Source organism: Syzygium oleosum, unplaced genomic scaffold, assembly GCF_021117445.2.
Source record: "Syzygium oleosum isolate NSW1041296 unplaced genomic scaffold, Sole_v2.1 Sole_v2.19, whole genome shotgun sequence".
In the NCBI taxonomy this organism is placed as follows: domain Eukaryota; kingdom Viridiplantae; phylum Streptophyta; class Magnoliopsida; order Myrtales; family Myrtaceae; genus Syzygium; species Syzygium oleosum.
The window spans coordinates 5,157,960-5,180,383 of NW_026607503.1; the positions used below are offsets into that span (position 1 = coordinate 5,157,960).

Sequence of the window (22,424 nt, forward strand, 5' to 3'; positions counted from 1 at the left end):
AGTCACACATATAATCATTTCATGCAGCACACAGCTCGTCAACAAGATTCAGTCTTTCACAATATCACAGGATCCATAGCTTGTTGTTTTAACAAAGCATATCATGTGTCACAATCACAGTCCCATTCACTAGAGTACTACTTCGACTATTCGTCCGTCACACATCCTACTACACAAGGCTAAACACATTCTTACTTTTTAACGATGACCTACAATCAACTCGCCTCGAGTTTCTACTGAATCGGGATCTTCTAACCATCTAAGTTGACTCATGATAATTTTTCATTCTCGTCCCGAGCCCACGATCGATTCCCGAACTCAATCTAAACCCACGGCCAATCATTACTTCAGCCAGACACTGAACTCGATTCCCTAGTTCATCCTGATCCATGGCGAGCTCTATGTCTTGTCTTGAGACCACGATCCCACATGGATAACTACTCAAACTCACGATGACTCCTGAACTAACTCCCGGACTCGTGACCATTCTCCCACAAGCAGTCAAACTCACTTCCGACCGTCCAATTAGCACGCGGACGTGTCCCAAGCTCCTAGCCCACTCGCGAATTCTCCGTCAAGCCCATACGCCCATGGCCAGTTCGCAACTACTCCCGCCGAACTCCTGTGCTCGCAGCCCGCCATGCAGTGTGTTAGAGTAATTAAATATTAAACCACGCGGATTCCGATGCTCGCAAGTTCGCTGAATATCGTGATCGTATGCGAATTATGCAATTTTTTATGGCACTTGATAATCAATTTGAATATGTGCGAGCCTCACTTCTACATCGAGATCCACTACCTAGTCTTGAGGTTGTTGTCTCAGAGCTATTGACTCAAGAGACTAGACTTGCTACCTTAAAGGTGCAACGCCCTGTATCCTTGCCTACAGACACAATGCTTGCAACCCCTGGTTCTTCGTCTTCACGCAGACACTATTGTACTAATTGCCGTTGATCTGGTCATCTTGCATCCAATCGTCTATATCCAATTGTTATAGACGACAACCCAAGCAACCTACAAGGACAAACAACCGATCCCGGTATAGAGGACCACCTCAACCTGCACGTCAATCCACTGCTGCTATCATTGAGGGTACCACCAAAGACTCAACTGTTCTAAAAACTTAAGCTGTTAAATGAAGGCGTGGTTTAATATTTAATTACTCTAACACAGTGAATCCCTGGGCTCACCCCGGTGCCGAATCAATTCCTCGACCCACTCCGATACGCAAATGGTGATGACGCCCCAAAACAGCCATCAAAACACAACAACCAGCCCATTCACGTAACGACTAACCACTCGACACCCCAGCAACATCTACCCGAACTCAAGACTCCCAAGTTCAGCATGCAAGCAGTCGTAGTCCAGAATAGGGAGGCAGAATTACACTTGCCTCGATTTTGGCTCGGTGCAGCACTATTTTGGTTCGGAAGCTGGGCGTTCCTACTCCTGTTCACCCCCTTTGGCTCACGGACTTGCAGGGTTGCCGGCGTGAAGAGGTTTCTGGCGGTCCAGTGGCTGTAGGGTCGGGCGGGACAAATGAGTCGCGGCTGTTTGACTGGCGGAGTGGACGAGCTACTATCCAGAACAGAAGCTGAAGATTGAAGAAGAGACAAGCAGAAGGAGTCGGTCGGGAAATTTTGGGGGAAATGAAGATGGTTTCCCTTCCCCAATCTTCTGCATGCAATGGAGAGTGAGGGTGGTGGTGTGATAGTTGGACAGGTGGCGAGGACAGAATTAGCGTGGCAAGGAGGGGAAGAGGTGGCGGTGGAAATGGGCTAATGCGTGGCATGCAAGAGGAAGAAAAGAGGGCAGTCGGTGGTGACATTGGTGGGAGGATAGCGTGACCACAATTCCCCAAGATGGCATGCAAAGAAAGAGAGTGTGTGGTGGACTTGAAGTGACCGTGAGAAACGGTTTGCTCAATATTGGCGCGGAAGTGTTTGGCGTGGATAAAATGTGACTACGATGGTAATGTAAATGTGAGAAGTTTTTAATGTCAAAACGGTTGGTCGGTAATACGACGTCAAAGGACGGAGTGGTAGGTGATCATAGAAAGGTTTTGTGGTGGTTGCCATAGTGGCAGTATGTCGGTATTGCAATAATATTCGAGTTTTTCCGAAGTTGACGCTTCCGCATTTCGTCAACGATCCTTCTAATTTTCATGTAACTTTCCGTTACGTACGTTTGTTAAACTAAGTAACGAACGAAATTTTGGGTTGTCACAGCTTGGGAGGGCCTGAGTTAGGCTTAGACTTAATAATTAATTAGCTGAACCCCTAGGTAGTGCACTGTGGAGGTGAGGTCGCGACAAGAACCATAAGGATTAGGGTAATAAATGTGGCCCTAATGAGAGCTACGTGTCGAGTTCCACAATATTTCTTATGTGATTATCTCACTAATGTCACGTATTAAAATATCATGTACCAATAGATTTCTCAATTTCTCTAAAATCACAAGACTTTAGTAACCACAACCATTCGTAGCACAAATCACTTCAATCTCATATCAATCAATATTTAACCATATTCATTAACGGGTAATGAGAATTCAGGTATCACAACTAATGACCACTAACCGAGGAACCTGAAATGATTGGGAAGGAAATGGGTAAACAACCATAGCTCAGTGAGTTGTATGTATCTCTTCTAAGTTGATCAAGTAACACTATGCATATTTAAGATACAAAAACATAACTCATTACACCAAATTTCATGATATAACAAACTTATAAGAAGATAATGAATTCTACAGGCTTCAACATAGTTATAGTTATAGTAGAAATATCCATCTCACAATAATATTAAAACCAAACTCAATGGTCCAGCCAATTGATCAACTCATCAAAATCACACGCCAATGGTCCACTAAATGTTCGATTTGAAGTTATGCATCAAATTTGCCTTAAACATCACTTTTCTTCTTTAGTCAAATCACACTTTGCGCATAATATGTCTCACACTTTACATTTTCAAAATATGAATTTACAAACTCAAATAAGAGATACGCTACTCACCTGGAATGCTCAAAAAGCCAACAACGAAGCTCACTTGAACCAATGATCTCGTACTCCTATCAATTAAACGAGAATTGATGTTAAAATCAAGTAAAATACTACTTCAACTACGAAACAAACATACTAAGCTTAAACACAAACAAAATGACTCCTACGCGACAACGAATCACTCACTCAAATAGATTATTCAAGTCCAAATGAAAACTTACATGTGAAACCTTAAAATTCTCGTTCCAACCAAACCGTTGCTCCAAGTCGACTCTCATCATACCCATAGCTCTATAACAACATAATCCACCATTTCCATGAAATCTCATAGCTCAACAACTCAAATATCGATACATAGTAAATCCAGCTTGACGAAGCTTCCATGGTGTGTGCACGTGAGTTTCATTCTTCCATTCTCCCTCTCTTCTTTCTTTTTCTCCCTAGCCTTTCCTTTCGCCGAGCAAGCTCTTGGTCTCATTATAAACTACAGGCGTCCACTTTGGCTTATTTGACTTTTCAACCTTTTTCCCTTTGTTTTTTTTTTTTTTTGGCTTTTCCCTCTTGGACTTGTCAAAACTTATAATTTATATTCTACCCTTCTTAACGAAATTTCGTTCTCGAAATTCGCAATTTGAATTTACCTCAACTTTCAAACAAATTAGGATCTTTGTGTCTTACCTCCACCTCAAATTTGATACCTTTGACAATATAATTCCTTTTTTAGCTTGCTCTACTTCCTAAAAGTCAGGACTTATATCATAATAACCATCTTTATCTTCTCATCAAAACTGCTCCTCGAGAGTCTTAAGATACATTCTCGATATCAGAGGTAACAACTTGCTTACCTTTGTTATCCCTTCCAAGATGAAGCATGCTTCTCAAAATCAGAGTCAATGATCACTTACACAAAAGGAAACATACATCCTCGTACCTAACAAAAGACTAACGCAAAATAAAATGACACACAAGCTCACAACATCCCATAATCTATACCCACACAAATCACAACCTAAGCTCCGATACCAAAGATGTCACCTCGCAAAACCTACGTAGATAGGGGTATGACACGGTCGTCCTTTTACACGAAGGACATAGCCTCAAACACAACTTCTAGCCTGACATACATGATAAACCCATAAGTTGATTACATTAGGGTATCTATAATCTACCAAAACGAATATGTACAACTTAGAACTCGGCTAACCCAACAAACTATTGACAAACAAATATACAACTCCCTTAGACATACTGAAAATTCTATTACAAAAAATCCCTATCAATTGTGCTCTCATACTATTGACCACTAACCGAAAAACCTGAAAAGATTGAAAATGAAATGTGTGAGCAATCATAGCTCAGTGAGTAGTGCGTGTCTCTTTAAAGTAGATTGAGTAGCCACTATGCATGTTTAAAACACAAAAGCATAACTTATTATACCAAATTTCACGATATAACAAACTTATGAGAAGAGAAAGAGTTATATATGCTTCAACATAGCTATGTTTACGGCAGAAATATCCATTTCACGATATCAAAACAAATTTTAATGGTCAAGCCCATCGATCAATCTCATAAAAATCACATGCCAATGGTCAATTCTATTAGCCAATCTCCTGCTCAAATATCTAACCATGATTACGCACAACACCCTGTGACAATACGACCAAAATTCCCCTATTGGCTAAGTCTCCACCTATACTGCCAGTGGCTCGGCCCACATGATATCCTAAACTAGTATGCATACCCACAAGCCCCTCAATAAACTCGCAGTGATATTGAGCATCAATATCAATCCATAACAACATCATTGACAATCCTCAAAACCAAATCCATAATTGATATTACAAATCGATTTACAAAACAAAGTATACAATCTTTTGCAACTCAACTCATCCACCAGAATACATTTTGCAATTCGTTTCATAAACATTTCTTAAATATTTCAAATAACAGATATCTTAGTAAATGCTCGATCCGAAGTTATGCATCGAATATGCCATAAACATCACTTTTCCTCTTTAGCCAAATCACACTTTGCATATAATATGTCTTATACTTTTCATTTTCAAAATATAAGTTTACAAACTCAAAGAAGGGATAGCACCACTCACCTGGAATGCCCAAAAATCAAACAACGAAGCTCACTTGAACTGACGATCTCATAATCCTGTAAATTAAACGAGAATTGACGCTAAAATTGAGTAAAATACTACTTCATCTACTAAGCGACTATACTAAGCTTAAACGCTAACAAAACGACTCCTACGCAACAACAAATCGCTCACTTGAAGCAATTATTCAAGCCTAAACACAACTCGAAACTCGTACGCAAAACCCTAAAATTCTCGTTCCGACCGAATCGCTGTTCAAAGTCGACTCCCATTAAACCCATGGCTCCACAACAACATGATCCGTCATTTTCATGAAATCTCATAGTTTAATATCTCAAACATTAAACTATGCGGCTCAAATTTCACAAAACTTCGAATTTGTGTCCTAAATTTGAGAACTTCTATAATTGGAAGAACGAAGGGTGCAAGCACTTACCAAGCGTTGTGATACAAAGTAAATCCGATTTGACGAAGCTTCCGTGACGTGTGAACATGAGTTTCATTCTTTCCTTTTCCCACTCTTCTTTCTTTTCTTTCTTTTTCCTAGGCGACCTCCGCCGGCCCTTCCCGGCAGCCACCGGCGAGGGCTTGGCCACCGCCACAACCGCTAGTTGGTTTTTTTTTATAGCTTTTTTCTAATTTAATTTTTATTTTTATTTTGTTGACGTGGCGCTTGTTAGATGCCACATCATTGCCACGTGTCTTAAGAAAGTAAGAAAATATTATACGTCAACGCCACATCAGCATTTTTCGTTAGTAAATTTAACGGTGTTAAGTTTAGGACTCGATTGAACCAATTTGATAAGTTTTATGACTCGATTGCACTTTTTGCAAGTTTTAGGACTCAAATGCATTTTTATGACAAGTTTTAGCACTTATAGTGCACTTGTCCCATTATAAACAAAAGGCGTCCACTTTGCTTCTTTGACTTTTCAACATTTTTCCCTTTTTTTTTCCTTTTCCCTCTTGGGCTTGTCATAACCCATATTTTACAATTTTATTTTTGTCATTATTGATACATTCTTGCCCGGATACTTCCATCTCTTTTTTTAATCCGCGCAATACTTGGTGTCTCTTGTTCTTCTTCCTTCGCTGAGAATGATTCGTCACCTTCGAATGAAAGCGTCTCTCTTCTGCTGCCGCTGTGTGTAGATAGCAAAGCAATGGTTTTCGAGGGCACTACTAAGATTGAGAAATGTCCATCACCGTACAATCGGAGTTCCCCGGAGAAAGTCCGACATTACACAACATCGGAAGCTATTCATTACAGAATTTGTTTCTTTCAAAAGTTTCAGCTGCCATTCGTAACATCATCTAACACGGTCCTGTATTTATCATCACACTACTTCCATATTTTATACAAAGTCATCGGTCACAAGTGTGCCTAGAGGAGGCTCGATGAAGAAAACCAGAGAGCCCAACACAAGGATTAAGAGAGCGAAGACAAGCAGCGATTTGCAAGGATTTGCAGGTTGCCTAACGAGAGTGATTCCCTCTTCCTGTCCAGAGGTCGAAGATGCATCATCAATTTGTAAGGTCGGGCATGTAAAATAGCCGTACACTATGCCCGTGACGGCTGCTCCCAAGTGTGTCCTGCAACACCGTAGCAACGGTCATGGGGGGTTGAACTTGAAGAATCATGTGGCTAGCAAATGAGGGGATGCGCATATTTTTAAGTGGCTGGAGATCATCTTACCAGTCATCTATTGGGCCAAAGTTGCTCAACAGAAAGCTGAGAGCCGTCGCGAGTATTGCCTTCTGGAACATACTCTCTGACATGTCCTTCGAAATCATGTCTTTGTTTTGGATATGATAAATGAGCCACGCACCTATCATGGCAAATGTTGGTGCCTGCAGCGAGATATCATAACGAAATCAACAGTAGTCCCAATAAGTTGAAAATGTAGATAGTTCCACAAACAGCATTCAACACAATTATACAAGACTGATGCATTATATATGCTGAATCCGAGTTTGGCTTCTCAATTACAGAAATGTGGACAGAGAAGGGGTTGTTTATTGATGCTTACCGTGCCACCGACAGTTGAATCTGGCGTGTGTAGAAAGCTTGTCAAGTTGCCTGATATTCCTCCAAGTAAGTATATCAGGAAGAATGTGAATGAACCATAGCCTTTGCAAACCTTAGGCCCGAATGTGAGAAGCGCCCAACAACCAAGAGCCATATGGAAAACTCCCGAGTGCTGCATTCAGAAAGTCATCTTGACAAAAATCTTCACGATGGAATATAGAACTCCGCACAGAATATTCAGAAATGTTCATGCAAATTCATTGTGACGTACAATTTTTTATGACACTAGAAACAAGGGTACTGCAAGAACGATTATGCTCCTGATTATTAGCATCTATTCATGACTGTTAAATGCCTACTCACAACTAATTTCATCTTCGTTTGTATCATGTGGAATATATACAATATGTGTGTCGTTGCTGCATGTACTAAGACTACGAAATATGGATACTGAATCAGTTGAAGAAGGGAAAATGAACCAACCCTCAATCTTGTACCAGAAACATTGGCGTCACAAGCCTCCACCATTCTCCGGTCAGGATGAGGTGATTGATTTTTGCTCCATACAGCAGCGGAAGAGAGAATAGGTCCATATCTGAGTTCCGGACAGGGCTCGCTATCCCGAACAGAAACACAGCGATGTTTATGGAAGCTATAATGCCTCTGCAGCCAAAGCACAGAAGGGTTTCATTAGACAACGAACTCCCTGCCAAATAACACTACATATTGGAAGATGAACTTTGGAGAGACCAGGGCATTACATTAAGTAAAGATCTGAAGTGTCATCAGAGTTTGGTAAAACTTGAGAATTCTGCCCATTCTCATCCCTTATTTGACTTAGTTCATTGCGGACTCTCGTTTTCCTCCAATAACCTATTTTAGATTCTTCTTTGAGACGGAATGGAGTTTCCGTAAGATCACTTTTGGCTGTGATCTCGTCCTGGGGACTTGATGATGTACAGTCTCTGGAGTTGGTATCTGAACGTGCATAGATGTTAGATAATTGTCCTTTCTTTATGAAAATAATTTGTCGAATAAAGAAAACTCTGGCAATATAAATAAGAAAAGTAAATTGCGGTCATCAAACAAATGTGTACAGATATGAGAATTCCCGCTCACCCAACTTCTGCAATGAGTAGCATAACTGAAACATCTACTAGTTTCTTCCATTTAAGTTTGGCCAATAAATTTCACCACCAGATCGTTGGAATAAAAAATAAGCAATCACACATACCTGACATACCGTTTTCTTCCTTGAGTTTGTCAAGATAAGCATCTTGCAAGTCCAGCTCCCTTAGCGACTTGAAAACATCACTTTTTGCAAGCGCTTCAATCTTTACATTAGAATCATCCAAGACAGGCTTGTCTACATCACCAAGTTTGCCAAAATAAGAATCAAGTTCCCTCAATTGGCTCTCACTACTATCCCTGGAAGCATGACACGTGACATGTTTGGGTTTCCTGTGCGTGGCATTCTTCCAAAGGCGTTTTGGGTGGCTTTCTGCCCAATAATCTCGTTGTAGAAAGGATGCTCCGAGCATTTTCTCATTTTGCAGAGACCTGCAAGGCTGATGCATTAGTGTACTTCTGTCTCTTCCTTGTTTCTTGTCATCTCTATATACGAATCTTGGATACAAGACTTACCCTCCTCTGTTGGTATCAACAGCACCAGAACAGCTCCATCTCGAACCATCTACCATGGAACAGTGGTCACACATAAACAGCCCATGACACTGTCTTGGGTTATTCCAGGTCAATGGAGGTCGGCCAATGTACGGTATCTTGTAACGTATTGGCGTCACAGCCATGTTAACCTGATTGAATTCATTGAAATCGTAGATGTCAGTAACAACATAGAACATGACAACACCTTGCATAGTTATCGATCGGCTTTGTACAGCTGCAAAGAACATATCCAGCTCAGGGGAAGGCGCATGACACTTTCGGCATGAAGAATGAGGAGGAAAGCCATTTGATGTGACGAATAGCAGTTCAACCGAAGGATTATTTTAAACAAACTAGAGGACAGTTATTGCCATGTGACAATTCATCATGTGGAATAATAGCAAAGTGAAAGAAATAAAAGACTTCTAACATCAGTCGATCATTGTTTAAGACAGTAATGCTTCTAGATGTAGTTCTCAAAACCAACAGGCATATTTCAAGCTTTTGGACAACTGATTCTCCGTAACATGTGCTCGAAGCAGCTAAATTTCTGGGCAGCCCATGGATGTGAACACAAATGCTATTTCAGTCACCACAAAGAACACATTCTGTTTCTGTTTGCTCATCTCAGTGAAGTAATTCGAGCCCATCAAACGAAATGCAAACTTCATATTATCTTAATGTTTAACCAAGCAGACAAAAAAAGAATCAGAACTATAACACAGATATAAGAACTAAATAGGATGGAAGATGAAGCACTTGCGCACAGATAAGTGAAAAAAGGAAGGAGAAGGGAAAAGAAAATGGAACCCAAAACTCATGAAACACCAAGAAGAGGGAATTTTTGCCATGTTTTTACCTTATCAGGGTGGTCTCGGTTCAGAGCTGGGGGGAAGGAATTTAGCAACACAGCCCTACAACCTGTGACAAATGTACTTGTGTACTATTGATGGAAGTCTTTTGATGTCTCTGAAAGCGTCAAACAAAAACCAAACACAAAAGAAAAACAAACGACATGCAACGTGGGACTGAAGCTTGAAAGGAACAGCATCGACTTGAGGGTTGAGATGGGGGAGCTTCTGTTTACAGTTGTGAGCCAGCCTTATCTCTGTTGGACCATTGGGATGTTGCCACATCTCGGCCACAATCTCAAGCTCTCACCTAAGCCTGTGAAGCCTATCAACACTTGACCCCACCAAGGATTTCAATTGGGGATCTTCCACACGAACGTACACGACACATTCATCTGAAGCACTTCGGGAAAAGAATGTGAATTTGCTTCTTGTTTGATTGTGCGAACCACAGAGAGCTAGGACAGTGTCGAAATTGATTCTGTCACGATCCCAACTCTCTTGGAACTGAAATTGGAGTGATCCCTTTTGAATTTCTTAGTTTGGGCGTGTCGGGTCCTCTCGATAGGATTGGACGGATGGACGTAAATTTAAAGCACGAAAGTTAGACATGAGATGTTGCCCGATTGCAACACTCAGGAAGAATTACGGCACCAGAGTCCAAGAGGTCAATGCAAGTCGACAAGCAGACATTCCCTAAAATGGAAGAAGAAATTCAGTATCTAAGTAAGGCGGTAGCTCGCACCTTGAATCCGTCCCCTGTTGTGGGCTGCCCCGACTATGGTCATTTCTAGTTCAAGCAGGTGATTTTAGTTTGCGCGCGGTGATGCACCATGTTATAGCCACAAGTCTGAAGAATCTAGCGTTCCATATCCACTTAACATAGTCATGGGCTTAATGATTTGGTTAAGTTATCACCATTTTGAACTGAATATATATTCATTTTATCCCGCACGTAACGACTGCCACGGGCTTAAAGCGCTTTCAGTAAGTCACGTTTGAATTCTTTTACCAAAATAAAACTAATAAAATTAATCTAAACACCACATAACCTGCTAACAGACAATAAGGGTCCAAATACCTGAGGTGGGTGTTGACTAATTTCAGGATTGCATCAGGTTAAGAGCTACGCTACCGGGAGGGGAACTCCAATGTGGGACAACTTTAAATGTTAATATGAATATGTTCACTATAAGTCCTGAAACTTGCCATAAAAGTGCAATTGAGTCATAAGACTTGCAAAAAGTGCAATTGAGTCTTAAAACTTATCAAATTGATTCAATCGAGTCATAAAGTTAACACCATCCAATTTGGCTAACGGAAAATGCTGACGTGGCTTTTTATATTATTTATCTATCCTATATGGCGATGACGTGGCTTTTTAATTTTAATACTAATTTTATTTATATTAATTTTTTAAAATAAGCTAAATATTAAAAAACAGAAAGAAAAAAAAAAAGGAGGAGGATGGTGCGGCGACAACGGGGAGGGCTGTTTGTTAAATTTAATTTAAATAAAATTAGTATTAGAAATCAAATTTGGGTCGAAACAAGGTCGTTTGAGTCTTATGTTGCATAATTTAGTCACGTCATCACCACGTAGGAAAAAGAAAATATTAAAATACGCCACATCGATATTTTCCATTTGTAAGTTAAACGGTATTAACTTTAGCACTCAATTGAATCGATATAACAAGTCTTAGGACTTCTAGTGAAGTCATTTCCTGTATATATACTGCTGCTCTTCTAAGGTTTAAAGGAAAAATTCCCACATGGGAATGGGAAGGTGGGGAATTTGAACCCCCATTCTCCGAATATGGGGATTTATGGGTTTATAAGGTTTCCCCAGTTAGTTGAGCCCTCTAAGCTCCTCAAGAGCTCTAAAGTCCAGGATTATACCTGGCAGACCAAAAAACAAAAAAAGTAACAAGGTAAAATACTCAAAGGTTGAAACTAAACTAGAGAGAGCTAACGCTGGCCTTTAAGCCTTTTGACGTTCATTAAAATCTTCGAGTTTTACCTTAATGCTTGAATTACTTCATCGAGAAATTACCCATCATATCCTTAATTGCACTCATAAATTTTAGAACTTAATTGCATATTCCCAAAAATGTTGCGACTTAATCAAATATGTAAGGTTTAGAACTTTATTACACTTAGATTGTATAAATTGAAAGGGTCATAGCTCGATCACATTCTGTACATACGAATTAACACTTGTGATGATGCAATTTTCTCAACTCCACGGTTCCTATTCTGTCTTTCCTTATAATTTTATATTAACCAAATTTTAGAGTTCGGATAGATCCGTTCAATAGAAAATTTTACCAGAAGATTCAAAACTAGTGAAAAGCTTAGCCATTAATGCTGCTAGTATAACAAGATGACCCTATATCAACTGCAGCTTTCTTCTGAGATAAACTTCTGCATCGTGTTTTTAACTCGGCCAAGCTAAGGTGGCTTCTCATGGTTAGCAGAACATTTTTTGCAAGCAAACCTACTAGTAGAAACGCAATTTCCATTAACATAGAGAATTAGCAATGCAGCATCAGATCGACCACTCAAAACACTAAATGGCGTTGACTCCTGTTTACATAACTTAAGAATGGTCCCGCTTCAACTTAAGAGCATGCGATTCTTGTAAAGGAGAAAAGACCAACCCAAGTCGAAGATACGCCGGTGCGGACGAGCCTTAAAGCCTCTGCGTACAGAAGGCGGAATATATGCATTGGACCCTCATCCTGTTTTTGACATAATAGCGACTAAAGGGACCTCTAGTCTATCTGACCTCACATCGATCGCACACCTTTCATCTGATGGACAAGCATATAGACTCTGCAAGCGCAACCTCCGAGGTGAAGAGATGGAAGTGCAACCTCTGCAAGTGCCCATAAACATGAACAGCAAAGCGGTAGATTCTGCAGCCAGGAGCACACAGAAGCATGGCATGCCACTTTGATGCTTTCAATCATCAGAGATCCAAATTTCGAAATCCTTTATGGGCAATTAACCGGTCCATGCACCTGTACTTTCACAAAGGAAAGTGGTAGCGATAAAAGTACCTGTTTTGAGGAATTAGAAGCCAAGAAGTAGTTCAGTGTGATCACAGTTATACAAGTCCTTCAATCACATCCAAAGTTCTCACAAAACAAATTGTTCAACTGAGAATACATAGTCAGAAGTTCGCATCATGAGGTATCAAAATTCCTCTATATTACCACTAAAATACATATCCCTTTCTGCTCTCTCCCCTCTTGATTTATTTCGAAAGAGGACCAGAATTCCACAAATGGTTCCATCCTCTAATGTTTTTTGACTACATAATCCCTTTTGCAAGTTATGAAACTGGTGGTCACTCTACCAAATTCTAAAGCTCTGCTATGAAAGGAAAGAACTGCACGCCAACTACCTAACGGAGGAAAGGGCTTTCTAAGGGGAAAAAGCTGATCTTTTGTGTAAGTTCTGATAAACATCTCTTCAAGGAGGCGCAAATAAGATATAAGCTATATAAATGAGCTTGAGGTAATTGTTCAATTGTAAAGTACATGCGGGAAAAAAACATTCTCCCTCTTTTTAAGACTTTCCTGATATATTCTATGCCACATAACCCTGAAGCCACAAATTATTCCAAAACAATATCCAGATAAAGGTCACATTCAGAATCCTCAGTCCATTGAGTATAATCAAAATTGTATGTACCTCTAAGAGCTCAGTCTTCTCAAGGTCCTTAAAATATATAGATGCATGAGAATGCTGCAGCTCCCAATTTTGACAACCAGACATCTACGCCCAGCAAACAGCAGAAATAGGACCATGACCAACTGAAATTGGAGTGAATCCAGTGAATTTTATCACACAGTGCTAAAATGCGACAGTTTTACCATCACAGATCAGGTACCATAAGTAACTCAAACCAAACAAAAAAGACAGAAGGTCACGCAATTTAAAGCCACTTACATTCTAAACATCAGTTCAGGAACCATTCAGAACCTTAAAACATGCACATAGCCAGGGACCTGAAAATTAATGAGCGTAACTATGGCAGCAAGGTGAAAACAAGGGAATCCAGAATATGTGAGTGGCTCACCAGGTAAAAATTACTCATGAGCGACTTAGGAAATGGCATATGCATACAGGCTTCCTGTACAACAGAGAGAATGGACCATATGAAATGACGGGCTAGAGAACCGATCCATCACATGGCTAAGCTTAACTTGACTAATCTAATTGTCTCTTTGGATAACTCTTGCAGTAAATATAAGAAAGATCAAGATTACCTTGTCCAAGAATCAAAATAGCATTTGATGCCAGGGAAATGACACTTTGAATCTTTTCACTCGTAAAAATTGCTTGGACAACTAGCAAAAGAAAACAATATATGTAACTATCCAACCCCTACATTGGTATCAATAAAAGAAGAAATTGGAAATGGACACAATAAAAAGCATTGCTCAAATGGGGGAATCAGATGACTATCGTTAATTAAGAAAAGGCAAGCAATAAGTTCCAAACAAAGTGCTACACTACATAGCTTAAAAAAATTAATGAAACGAGAGGCATGCATCATACTCGTCAGATGTAAAAGCCCATCTTCTTCGGTTAATACAAAGTGGAAGCAGCAGACAATCTAAAATCTGTATGTAATGAAAACCTGAAATCTGCATCAGCCTTTCATGACTCTGATTTCCATCATTTGCATCATTAGCCTCCATGTCAAATCCAACCATCATGTGCACAGTATTAGATCCATCATCTATCCAAATAGTTCCTGAACCTACAATATTTCATTGTTATGCAAAAAATGATAGAGCTTAGTGACAAATTAATCAAGGACACTACTTTCCAAGAACCTAAAACCTACACCAGCTTACTACCTTGGCTCTAAGAGAAACCAGGCAGAAATCACAATGCAGTTCCCAACATTTCGCATCTAAAACATCATATTAACGAGAGAGAGCACCATACTCATTGTAATATCAGGAAAAGCAGTCAAGTGGTGCACTTTCATGACATGAGGCATATGCTTCAAATGGAAATTAACATCAGAAGCAGTGGGTGCCTTGGACTTCGGCAGGCATACAAGGTGTAAATCTCCAACTGAATCCAAAACAATGAAGGATCTTGGGGACAAAGGTTGGATGTAAAGCGCTTTAAGTGACATCACTGGTGTGGACATAGAAGTTGAGTCTACACCATCCTTGCTCTTCAATGTCACAAAACAAGAACCCCCATCATTGGCTTCTTGCTTTAACTTGACTGTTGACTGTTTCACTGCAAGTAATAATACATTTTTGTAGCTTATTAGGAAGACCACAGCCAATATAAAACATGATAAATAATAAAATCAATCATAATCTAATAGTCCATGTATTAAGTCTTTCTTCAAAAAAAGGAAAGAAAAGGAAAAAAAAAAAAAGGCAGCACACTCAACGACACACAAGCAGAGATCTGGAAAGAGATGAAAAGAACCATTAGAGGAAATCAATTATATGAGTCTCATTCCATGAGCCAGTTATACACCGACAAAACCTGTGCAAAACAATGGTAGATAAGCTAAGGATAAGAGCTTGTTCTTTGGTTTATAATTCCAATCTAGCCTATCTTCTAAAACTTATGACAAGATGCAAATACTTCAATAAGAACTTCAAATCTGGCATCTGATAGTCTACGGTTAATAATTAACACCAAATTGGCTGTTTATTTCATTATTCATGCTACTTGCATGTACAAATGATTATTATTTCTAGTAACAGAACCCATGACAGATTGAAAAATCCAGCCATTGGAGCAAATGATCAATCTTATGAGAAGATGAAAATAATTAAAATAAGAACTTGAACTCTATTCGAGGAGAACTAGTTGTGACTCCAATCAAGAATAAGATAATAGAAGCTCATTTAAAATGGTTTAGTCAGTTCGAACGTAGTCCTTCAGATGCTCCAGTGGAGATATATACTCAATCTAAAAGGGAGGATGAGGAGACCTAAAAGGCATGGAAATAAGGAAATATATGAAATATTAAACATTTCGAACTTAAAGAAGACTTGATACAAAATTGAGTCAATGGTCAAGAATGATTCATATTGTTGACCTTACTTGGTGAGATAGGACTTAATTTTGTTGTTTTGATGGTTGACTGGCTGGATCAACATATTGAGATATGATCAACCAAGTTAGAATCAAGGGCACATGCTTCCAACAACCAAATATCCATGCATATGACTGAATGCCTGGATTAAGTTGACCAAGTAGATTTTCTAATGGAAATAGAAAAAACTAAAGAAAAAAAAAAAGCTCTAGTACTAATTTAGATACATGCATCATTTTGATAAAACAGTTGAGGTACAATTGAAACAGAGACCAAAATACAGGCCTCTTATGATTGTCTTTCTTGATAGGTGACTCAGGCTTTTTATTGTATAATCTTGCCCAAAGGTTAAATACTCACTCTGGCGTGGACAAGAGATGAAAAGGAAGTTTGACATAATCGTAGTATCTCATGGCAGTTAGAGTTACGTAAAATCACTAAGAAATGCAAGTAAGCTGAAAATGATGAGAAGGACCACACAAAATAGAGCAGTGCATTGACACCTATAAAACAACCTTGAAGAGGAATCATGCTCAAAACAAGCACCCCTGAGCGCTCAAATTACATATTCACAGGAGAGAGTGGAACTAATTTTATTTTACAGTGCAAAGAGAGAGCAGCCTTACATGGTCATTCACCTAAAAAAATACCACAGAACCAACTATTAAACAATCAAAGACAACAATCAAAGCAAGAGAGGTGAGATAATCTTACCTGTGATGGAAAGAAAAAAACTGTTTAACATAGTCTAGGAATTGGTAGTTAAGGTCAGACTGGTTTTTTTCCATGCAGCACATTATAACAGTATCACACGGTTGACTGAAAGCGAATCCAAGTTCGCAGTTCTTTGCACACATATGGATGTACAATTTCACCAGCATCACGAACTTAATGCTCAGTTATCCAAGCAAAAGCATGTTCTCCTGAAGACTTAGCTTTTCCAGCATAATTACTAGACATTCACTCCATCGCATATTTCGTACCAACTTGAAGAAAACTCAAAGAGAACTAGCTTGTAAGTTTCTTCCCTCATATAGAACACCATATAAATAAAGCATTTAACACATAAAGGCACCTCCATACAAACAGGAACTTCAAAATAGGGGGTGTTATGGAAAATTTACAGCTTATCTTATAAGACAATCATGGAGCCTTGGAATGATAGGTGAGATGACATGTAAAATCTCAGTGTTTTTTCCCGTACACTAGATGACTGGCAATAAGTCTAGATTAAAGTGGACCAATGCACTATGAAGAAGAAACCTGAATGTTTGCAACTGCTGGGATTAATCAGCCATCAACATTAACGTTGCCAGGAACTAAGGCATGTCGTCTTTTCTATCAGAGTTCACCAAACAGCAACATTCTAGAAAGTGAAAAAAATTTAAGTATCAGTAGGACTGATGCATGGCAGAACTGAAGCAACCGATCAAGACTGACGATGAAACAGCTGAAGTTAAGACTTAGGAAGCGACATGGTCACGTTACTTGCAGAAAAAGATGCAAATTTCGCATATGTTAAGTTCAGAAGAGTAGTCCTTTTATTCTCCAAAGGCAAAACAAGAAACTAGAGAGTCAGTTAGTAATCGTAGTGTAATCACGTATATAAAACGAGAAAGTGTTGAAATCCGGATCTCAAACATCAGAAAAACAGAAAGATATTTAGTCTCTTGATCTAGTTCTTCCTCCTCTTATTTTTTTTCTCTCCTGTCCTTCATTCTCCATCCTTTTCATCTATTTCATTACCTGAATCTTCCCAAAATTTCCACACGTATCAAATAATATCAGAGCACTTTCCAGGCTGCTGAAGGTATTGAAGCAACTGATTTGAAATATTAAGTAGTTGAAGAATTGTCAAAAGTTCTGCTTCAAAAATGAGATGGCTTCATATACATGTTACAAAGAAGCTCTCAGAAACAACTAGATTAATTAGTAGAGATCAATCATATGCATTACAACTTACCATTGGAACTAAAAGAGGGCATCCTGAACAATTTCAATGATCGGGCTCATTGATATTCCTAGTGTAGTAGATGTTATCACATACTAGGAATTGTTTGATCTTAAAGGGGATCTTCTACAATTTCACAGTGAGGAGTTTTCTCTCGGATTTGTCCAATCATTAATAACATGATTAGATTTAAATATTAGTGGATAGAGACAACACTCGTAAAGAGTCCATTGAAACCAAGAAGTATAGACCTGAATGCCATTGGAGTTCTTTGAAAGAGCCTGCTATTGGAAGAAGCCCTCCTAAGGATAAGAAACATATGGCTAAACCTACATAATCTCGAATGTTATTAGTTCTGGTAGAACTTATAGTTTATTATCTAGTGAAGTTTTCCGTTCTAATATTCCACTCAAGAGATAATAGTATTCATCAAATCACTTCCTATCTAATGGAAGGCTATCGAATCAAATGACAAAGACAATTTTTGGAAAAAGATGAATGTGCCCATGATGAAATGGAAATCAGTTCATGGAACAGTAAGAAAGGTTTCGCATAATATGTGGCCAAGAGATAGGGATTAAGTGGAATAAAATGGACTGAGTGGTGGAGTTGCGGAAACACCTTTCCTTCCCTATTTTGGACCTTAGTTCCACAGAACAATATGCTATTACACTATAAACGGATGGTGTGAACTGCCTAAACAAGAATTTTCAACAGCGAATAACAAGAGAGCTTTTACGCGCTACATCAAAAAATTTCCATTAATGAATGATGTAAATCCATTGTTAAATTATAACTACGCATGACAGATGAAATGGTTGTTGCTATCTGCTCAATTAACAGTTAAAGTTCTAACTGAATAATTAAATAAACTAGATAGACTTTTGTCTTCATCTTAGGTCGATGGATCATCTCAACTAGAAGATATTCTTCATGTATAATGCACATTACAGTTGACCGAGCCTAATTCCAAGTGTTTCTTTCCAAAGCAAAGATAACCATGGAGTAGTTTGTACTATTTAGACATTCACGACAAAAGGCTCTCATTGCACCATCGTTGCCACTTATTTCATAAGTATAACCAAAGAGAGATCTATGCATAAAGTTGAGCCAAGCCGCTCGCTCTAACTTCAGCCCAAAAGGTGAATGATCCTCTAGATTGGAGAAGACCCCACTTCAAGGGTGAGCTTTGGTAAGCTCTCAACAACAAGGTGAAAATCTTCATTTAAACTCAGAATTTGAAGTAAATGAGGTATTTAATGGAGGCAGGGGATTTACATTTCAAAGATATTCCAGAATAAATGAGGAGAATTTCGGTCCATTTGTAGAGGAAAAGGTCTGTATTCTTGCAAACACAATCAATTTATGAAGGTGGAAGAAGATAATCAGCAGTTGTTGAAATCTCCAAAGTCAATGATCCTTTTGGTGTTCACTTTTCTTTTGATCATCCTTTCCCGAGACAGAACCACTATACAAATTCGACAGTAGTTTTCACGATGGAGATTCATGACTAGATGAGTAAACTTCCGAAAGAAAACAAGGAGAAATACCTTAAGAAAGACACCTCCTAAATTGTTAACTAACATAACAACTCAGACTCAGTGAAAATGAAGTGCAAGAGGAAGTTAGCAGATGCTGTGATAAGATTGATGCATGGCACAATTAAGAAACTGATGAAGAATGATGATGTAGTAGCTTGAGTTAGGAATACCTAGTTACTTGGGGAAAAACATGCATTGAACGTTAGTTAAGTTTCTGTAAGCAGTTAGTCATAATTCATTAGTGAATTGATTAGCAGTTTGTGTTTCATAATTCAGCACGTAACAGGAGCATCTGTTGCAAATGGAAAGCCAACATTATTTAAATGGCGGAGATTTTCTCTCCGCATCTTGTTCTTACTCCTCCTCTGAGTTTATCTCTCACTCCTCTCATAACCCATTCTTATCCTCTACTTCAGTCTCTAAAATCTTCTTCTCTAACTTTCTACAGTTGTCATGGACTAAGACCTCTTTAATGTCTAAAAGACATTACAACAAACGTAAAGCTGACTTATTAAGTTAAGCTAATCGTAGGACATTCTCTGAACAGCTTCTAGTTTGGAGCATATACCAAATCATAGCTGCTAAGTAAACCGCACTTTGAAACAGTTATTGTGCAAGCAGAATCATACTAACAACCACACTGAATACAAAAGAGCTAAAATATAATGAAAAACCATCTACGCAACATCTTTCTCGCAAAAAAAAAAAAACAGTACAAGAAAAGCCACTCACCAGATGCAGGGTGCTTATCATTCTTCCCTTCCAAACTAACATTGCGAGCATTCTCCAAATTTCCCGCAATCCCACTGGCAGTCACTCCATTAGGCAACCGCTGATTACCGAGCTTCCCATTCGAATTCGAATTCCTGACCCTCTTGCTTCCTCCCTTAACAAGAGCCATCAAATTGAAAACCCGAACCCCATTCTCCTCCCCCAAAACCAACAACCCGAAAGAAAAACTAATGGACCACACCGGCCTGCAACACTCAATCACCGCACACCTCATCAACTCCAAAGCCCCCCAATCATCACCCCCACCACCACTACCCCCATCTCCCAAGGCCTTGACCGCGAAAACCCATACCTTGCCGCTCGAAATCGAGTACATGGCGAAGAAATTGGTCGACCCAGAAACCTTAATCGAAACCCCATGACGGTTATCGAACACGACCCCCGAGCCGGGGTCAAAGCTGAGGCCTTTCTGCTTGCAAACCACTCGGGCCCTGGCGAACTTGCCGCCGCCGCCGCCCCGGAGGGCGTAGAAGCGGAGCAGGATCTGGGACCCGCCCCGGTGCGGGCCGGAGACGAGGAAGACGACCCGCGACCGCGAGTCGCCGCCGGCGCCGTCCTCCCGCTGCCGGAGGAGGAGGAAGGCGGAGGAGGAGGAAGGAGGGGGGACGAGGGCCTGGGGCGGGGGGAGGGAGGAGGAGGAGGGGAGGGAGAGAGGGGAGAGGCGGGGGTAGAGGGAGAAGGAGGAGTCGGAGTGCATGAGGGCGAGGGAGAGGGAGTGGGGGTCGTAGAGGACGGCGGCGATGGCCGGGGAGTGGGAGAGGGAGAGGTCGGGGATGGTCAGCTTGGAGGCCTGGACGACCACCATGAGAGCTCGAGAGGGGACTGGTGATGGTGGAGCTCTTCTAGTTCTTAGCTGTTGGTGATGCTGATTCTTTCAGGTTGCAGAGGAGATGGTTGAAGGTTGATGGTTGATGGTTCGGTCGTCTGGGGTTAAGGCTGAGAATGGTGGGAGATCCAAGGTCGTTTATTAATTATTATTTAATTGTGTTAAGCATGGTGATTAGTGTTTGTCGTGCTCGTTAGTCATTCTCTAATCTGAAAATTGGGGAGGCTTAATAATAAGAGAGAGAGAGAGAGAGAGAGAGAGAGAGAGAGAGATAAGCTTTGCAAGTTTCTCCTTTCATGGGGAAGAGATTTTTTTTAAATTTGAGCAAATTTTCTGGCACTAAATTTCCTATGATAATTCTATATTAATCATAGGCCCAATATACAAAAAAAAAAAAAAGGAAAATCAAGCAAACAGTCCATCAATCTTGACTTAATATACAATGTGATTTATGAATTTTTAATTTTTTCAATGTGGCTCATGGACTTTAACTTAATGTGCAATGTTATCCCTGAACTTTAATATAATATGCAATGTGGTTCCTAAGCTTTTAATTTATTCAATGTTATCTATGAACTTTTGCTACATGTTCAATTTAGTCTTTGAAATATGTGAAAATATTCAATGTAGTCCCTTCATTAATTCAAGTTCAGGGACTACATTAAACATTTTCATATAGTTCAGAGATTACATTGAATATGTAGCAAAAGTCCATGGACCACATTAAATAAATTAAAAGTTCAGGGACCACATTGAACAGTAGGCTAAAGTTCAAGAACTATATTAAATAAAGTAAAAGTTCATGGACTATTGTGTCATTAACCCATATCCAAAAAAACCTCCAATTTTAAGTCTAGTTCCAATTTTACCTGAAACTTTTTTTGTCTCATAAAAATCTCCCAACTTTTACGTTTGTCCCAAATCTATCACCATTAATTAAACGTGCAAAATGGCCATTACTGTACCTACGTGGACATTCCATGTCATTAAAGAATTTAACCTAAGTAAGCTAACATAGACAAATTCTCTACAAAAGGACGCATTCTTTGATGAGCAATTCGGGTCTGCTTTTTAATTGCTCTCACTCTTTTTCATATCGTCTCATCTCCCCTCCATCTCACTCGAATCTTCTATGGCGCTCATACCTCCATCTCTTGCTCTCAGAGTCCTCCATATCTCATGCTCGAAGTCCTCCATCTCGCGCGCTCCTAGGCTCGAGACACTCGGACATCTCGCGCTTGGGTAGTCTTTAATCTTGCGCTCAAAGGTTAGGTCTGATTACCTTTTCTTTCTTGCCTCTGGTTACATATGATTTCATTTTCTTTCTTTACTAATATTTTAGTTTTCATGAACTCTTTTTTATTAATTTACCTTTGCATATTTACTATCGTTTTACTAGTCGTTTGCTTGTTGAAAATTGAAGTATTACTAGTTTGAATCAAAAGCAATTGTGAGTTTATTATCACTATGTTTATTAACAGAATGAAAGAGACAATGATGATAGTTCATCGGAATGGAGTGATGAAGAACTAAGTATATGAAATGAAAACACGGGTTTTGAGAACTG

General features: G+C 39.5%; 2 protein-coding genes across 13 annotated transcripts; both read right to left on the reverse strand.

Moving 5' to 3' along the window:
• Positions 1-6,355: 6,355 nt before the first annotated feature.
• LOC115674015 (RHOMBOID-like protein 9, chloroplastic) lies at positions 6,356-9,836 on the reverse strand. 4 transcript variants are annotated; one of them, XM_030596315.2, is made up of 8 exons: positions 9,669-9,836; positions 8,789-8,958; positions 8,379-8,704; positions 7,906-8,122; positions 7,642-7,807; positions 7,146-7,316; positions 6,812-6,966; positions 6,356-6,708 (listed from the first exon to the last, which is right to left on the reverse strand). In XM_030596315.2, the coding sequence occupies exons 2-8, from the start codon at positions 8,950-8,952 to the stop codon at positions 6,471-6,473; spliced, it is 1,437 nt and encodes a 478-aa protein (XP_030452175.1). In that variant the 5' UTR covers positions 8,953-8,958; positions 9,669-9,836; the 3' UTR covers positions 6,356-6,470. The 4 variants fall into 4 exon arrangements, with proteins under 4 accessions (XP_030452175.1, XP_030452174.1, XP_030452172.1 ...); XM_030596314.2 differs by lacking the exon at positions 9,669-9,836 and adding an exon at positions 9,620-9,637; XM_030596312.2 differs by lacking the exon at positions 9,669-9,836 and having other exon boundaries at positions 8,789-9,613.
• A 2,321-nt stretch (positions 9,837-12,157) lies between these two features.
• LOC115674017 (uncharacterized) lies at positions 12,158-20,961 on the reverse strand. Of its 9 annotated transcripts, none has more exons than XR_008818474.1 (8): positions 19,972-20,961; positions 14,625-14,930; positions 14,311-14,427; positions 13,937-14,017; positions 13,747-13,800; positions 13,617-13,675; positions 13,359-13,480; positions 12,158-12,721 (listed from the first exon to the last, which is right to left on the reverse strand). XR_008818474.1 is itself a non-coding variant. In XM_056320008.1 (6 exons), the coding sequence occupies exons 1-5, from the start codon at positions 20,834-20,836 to the stop codon at positions 13,772-13,774; spliced, it is 1,404 nt and encodes a 467-aa protein (XP_056175983.1). In that variant the 5' UTR covers positions 20,837-20,961; the 3' UTR covers positions 12,158-12,721; positions 13,747-13,771. The 9 variants fall into 9 exon arrangements, 1 of the variants encoding a protein (XP_056175983.1); XR_008818470.1 differs by having other exon boundaries at positions 13,359-13,442; positions 13,617-13,649; positions 14,311-14,433; XR_008818469.1 differs by having other exon boundaries at positions 13,617-13,649; positions 14,311-14,433.
• Between the last annotated feature and the right edge of the window lie 1,463 nt (positions 20,962-22,424).

What these genes read in the sequence shown, in the direction of transcription:
- LOC115674015 (XM_030596312.2), bottom strand. Translation starts at nt 9,057, where the DNA reads ATGTTCTTTGCAGCTGTACAAAGCCGATCGATAACTATGCAAGGTGTT. An exon ending in TTGTGACGCCAATGTTTCTG is followed by an intron (nt 7,317 to 7,641) that starts GTACAAGATTGA and finishes TTCTGAATGCAG; the next exon opens with CACTCGGGAGTTTTCCATAT. An exon ending in ATTCAACTGTCGGTGGCACG is followed by an intron (nt 6,967 to 7,145) that starts GTAAGCATCAAT and finishes ATCTCGCTGCAG; the next exon opens with GCACCAACATTTGCCATGAT.
- LOC115674017 (XM_056320008.1), bottom strand. Translation starts at nt 20,836, where the DNA reads ATGGTGGTCGTCCAGGCCTCCAAGCTGACCATCCCCGACCTCTCCCTC. An exon ending in TTTTCCTGATATTACAATGA is followed by an intron (nt 14,434 to 14,624) that starts GTATGGTGCTCT and finishes GAAATATTGTAG; the next exon opens with GTTCAGGAACTATTTGGATA. An exon ending in AAGGCTGATGCAGATTTCAG is followed by an intron (nt 14,018 to 14,310) that starts GTTTTCATTACA and finishes TTCTTTTGCTAG; the next exon opens with TTGTCCAAGCAATTTTTACG.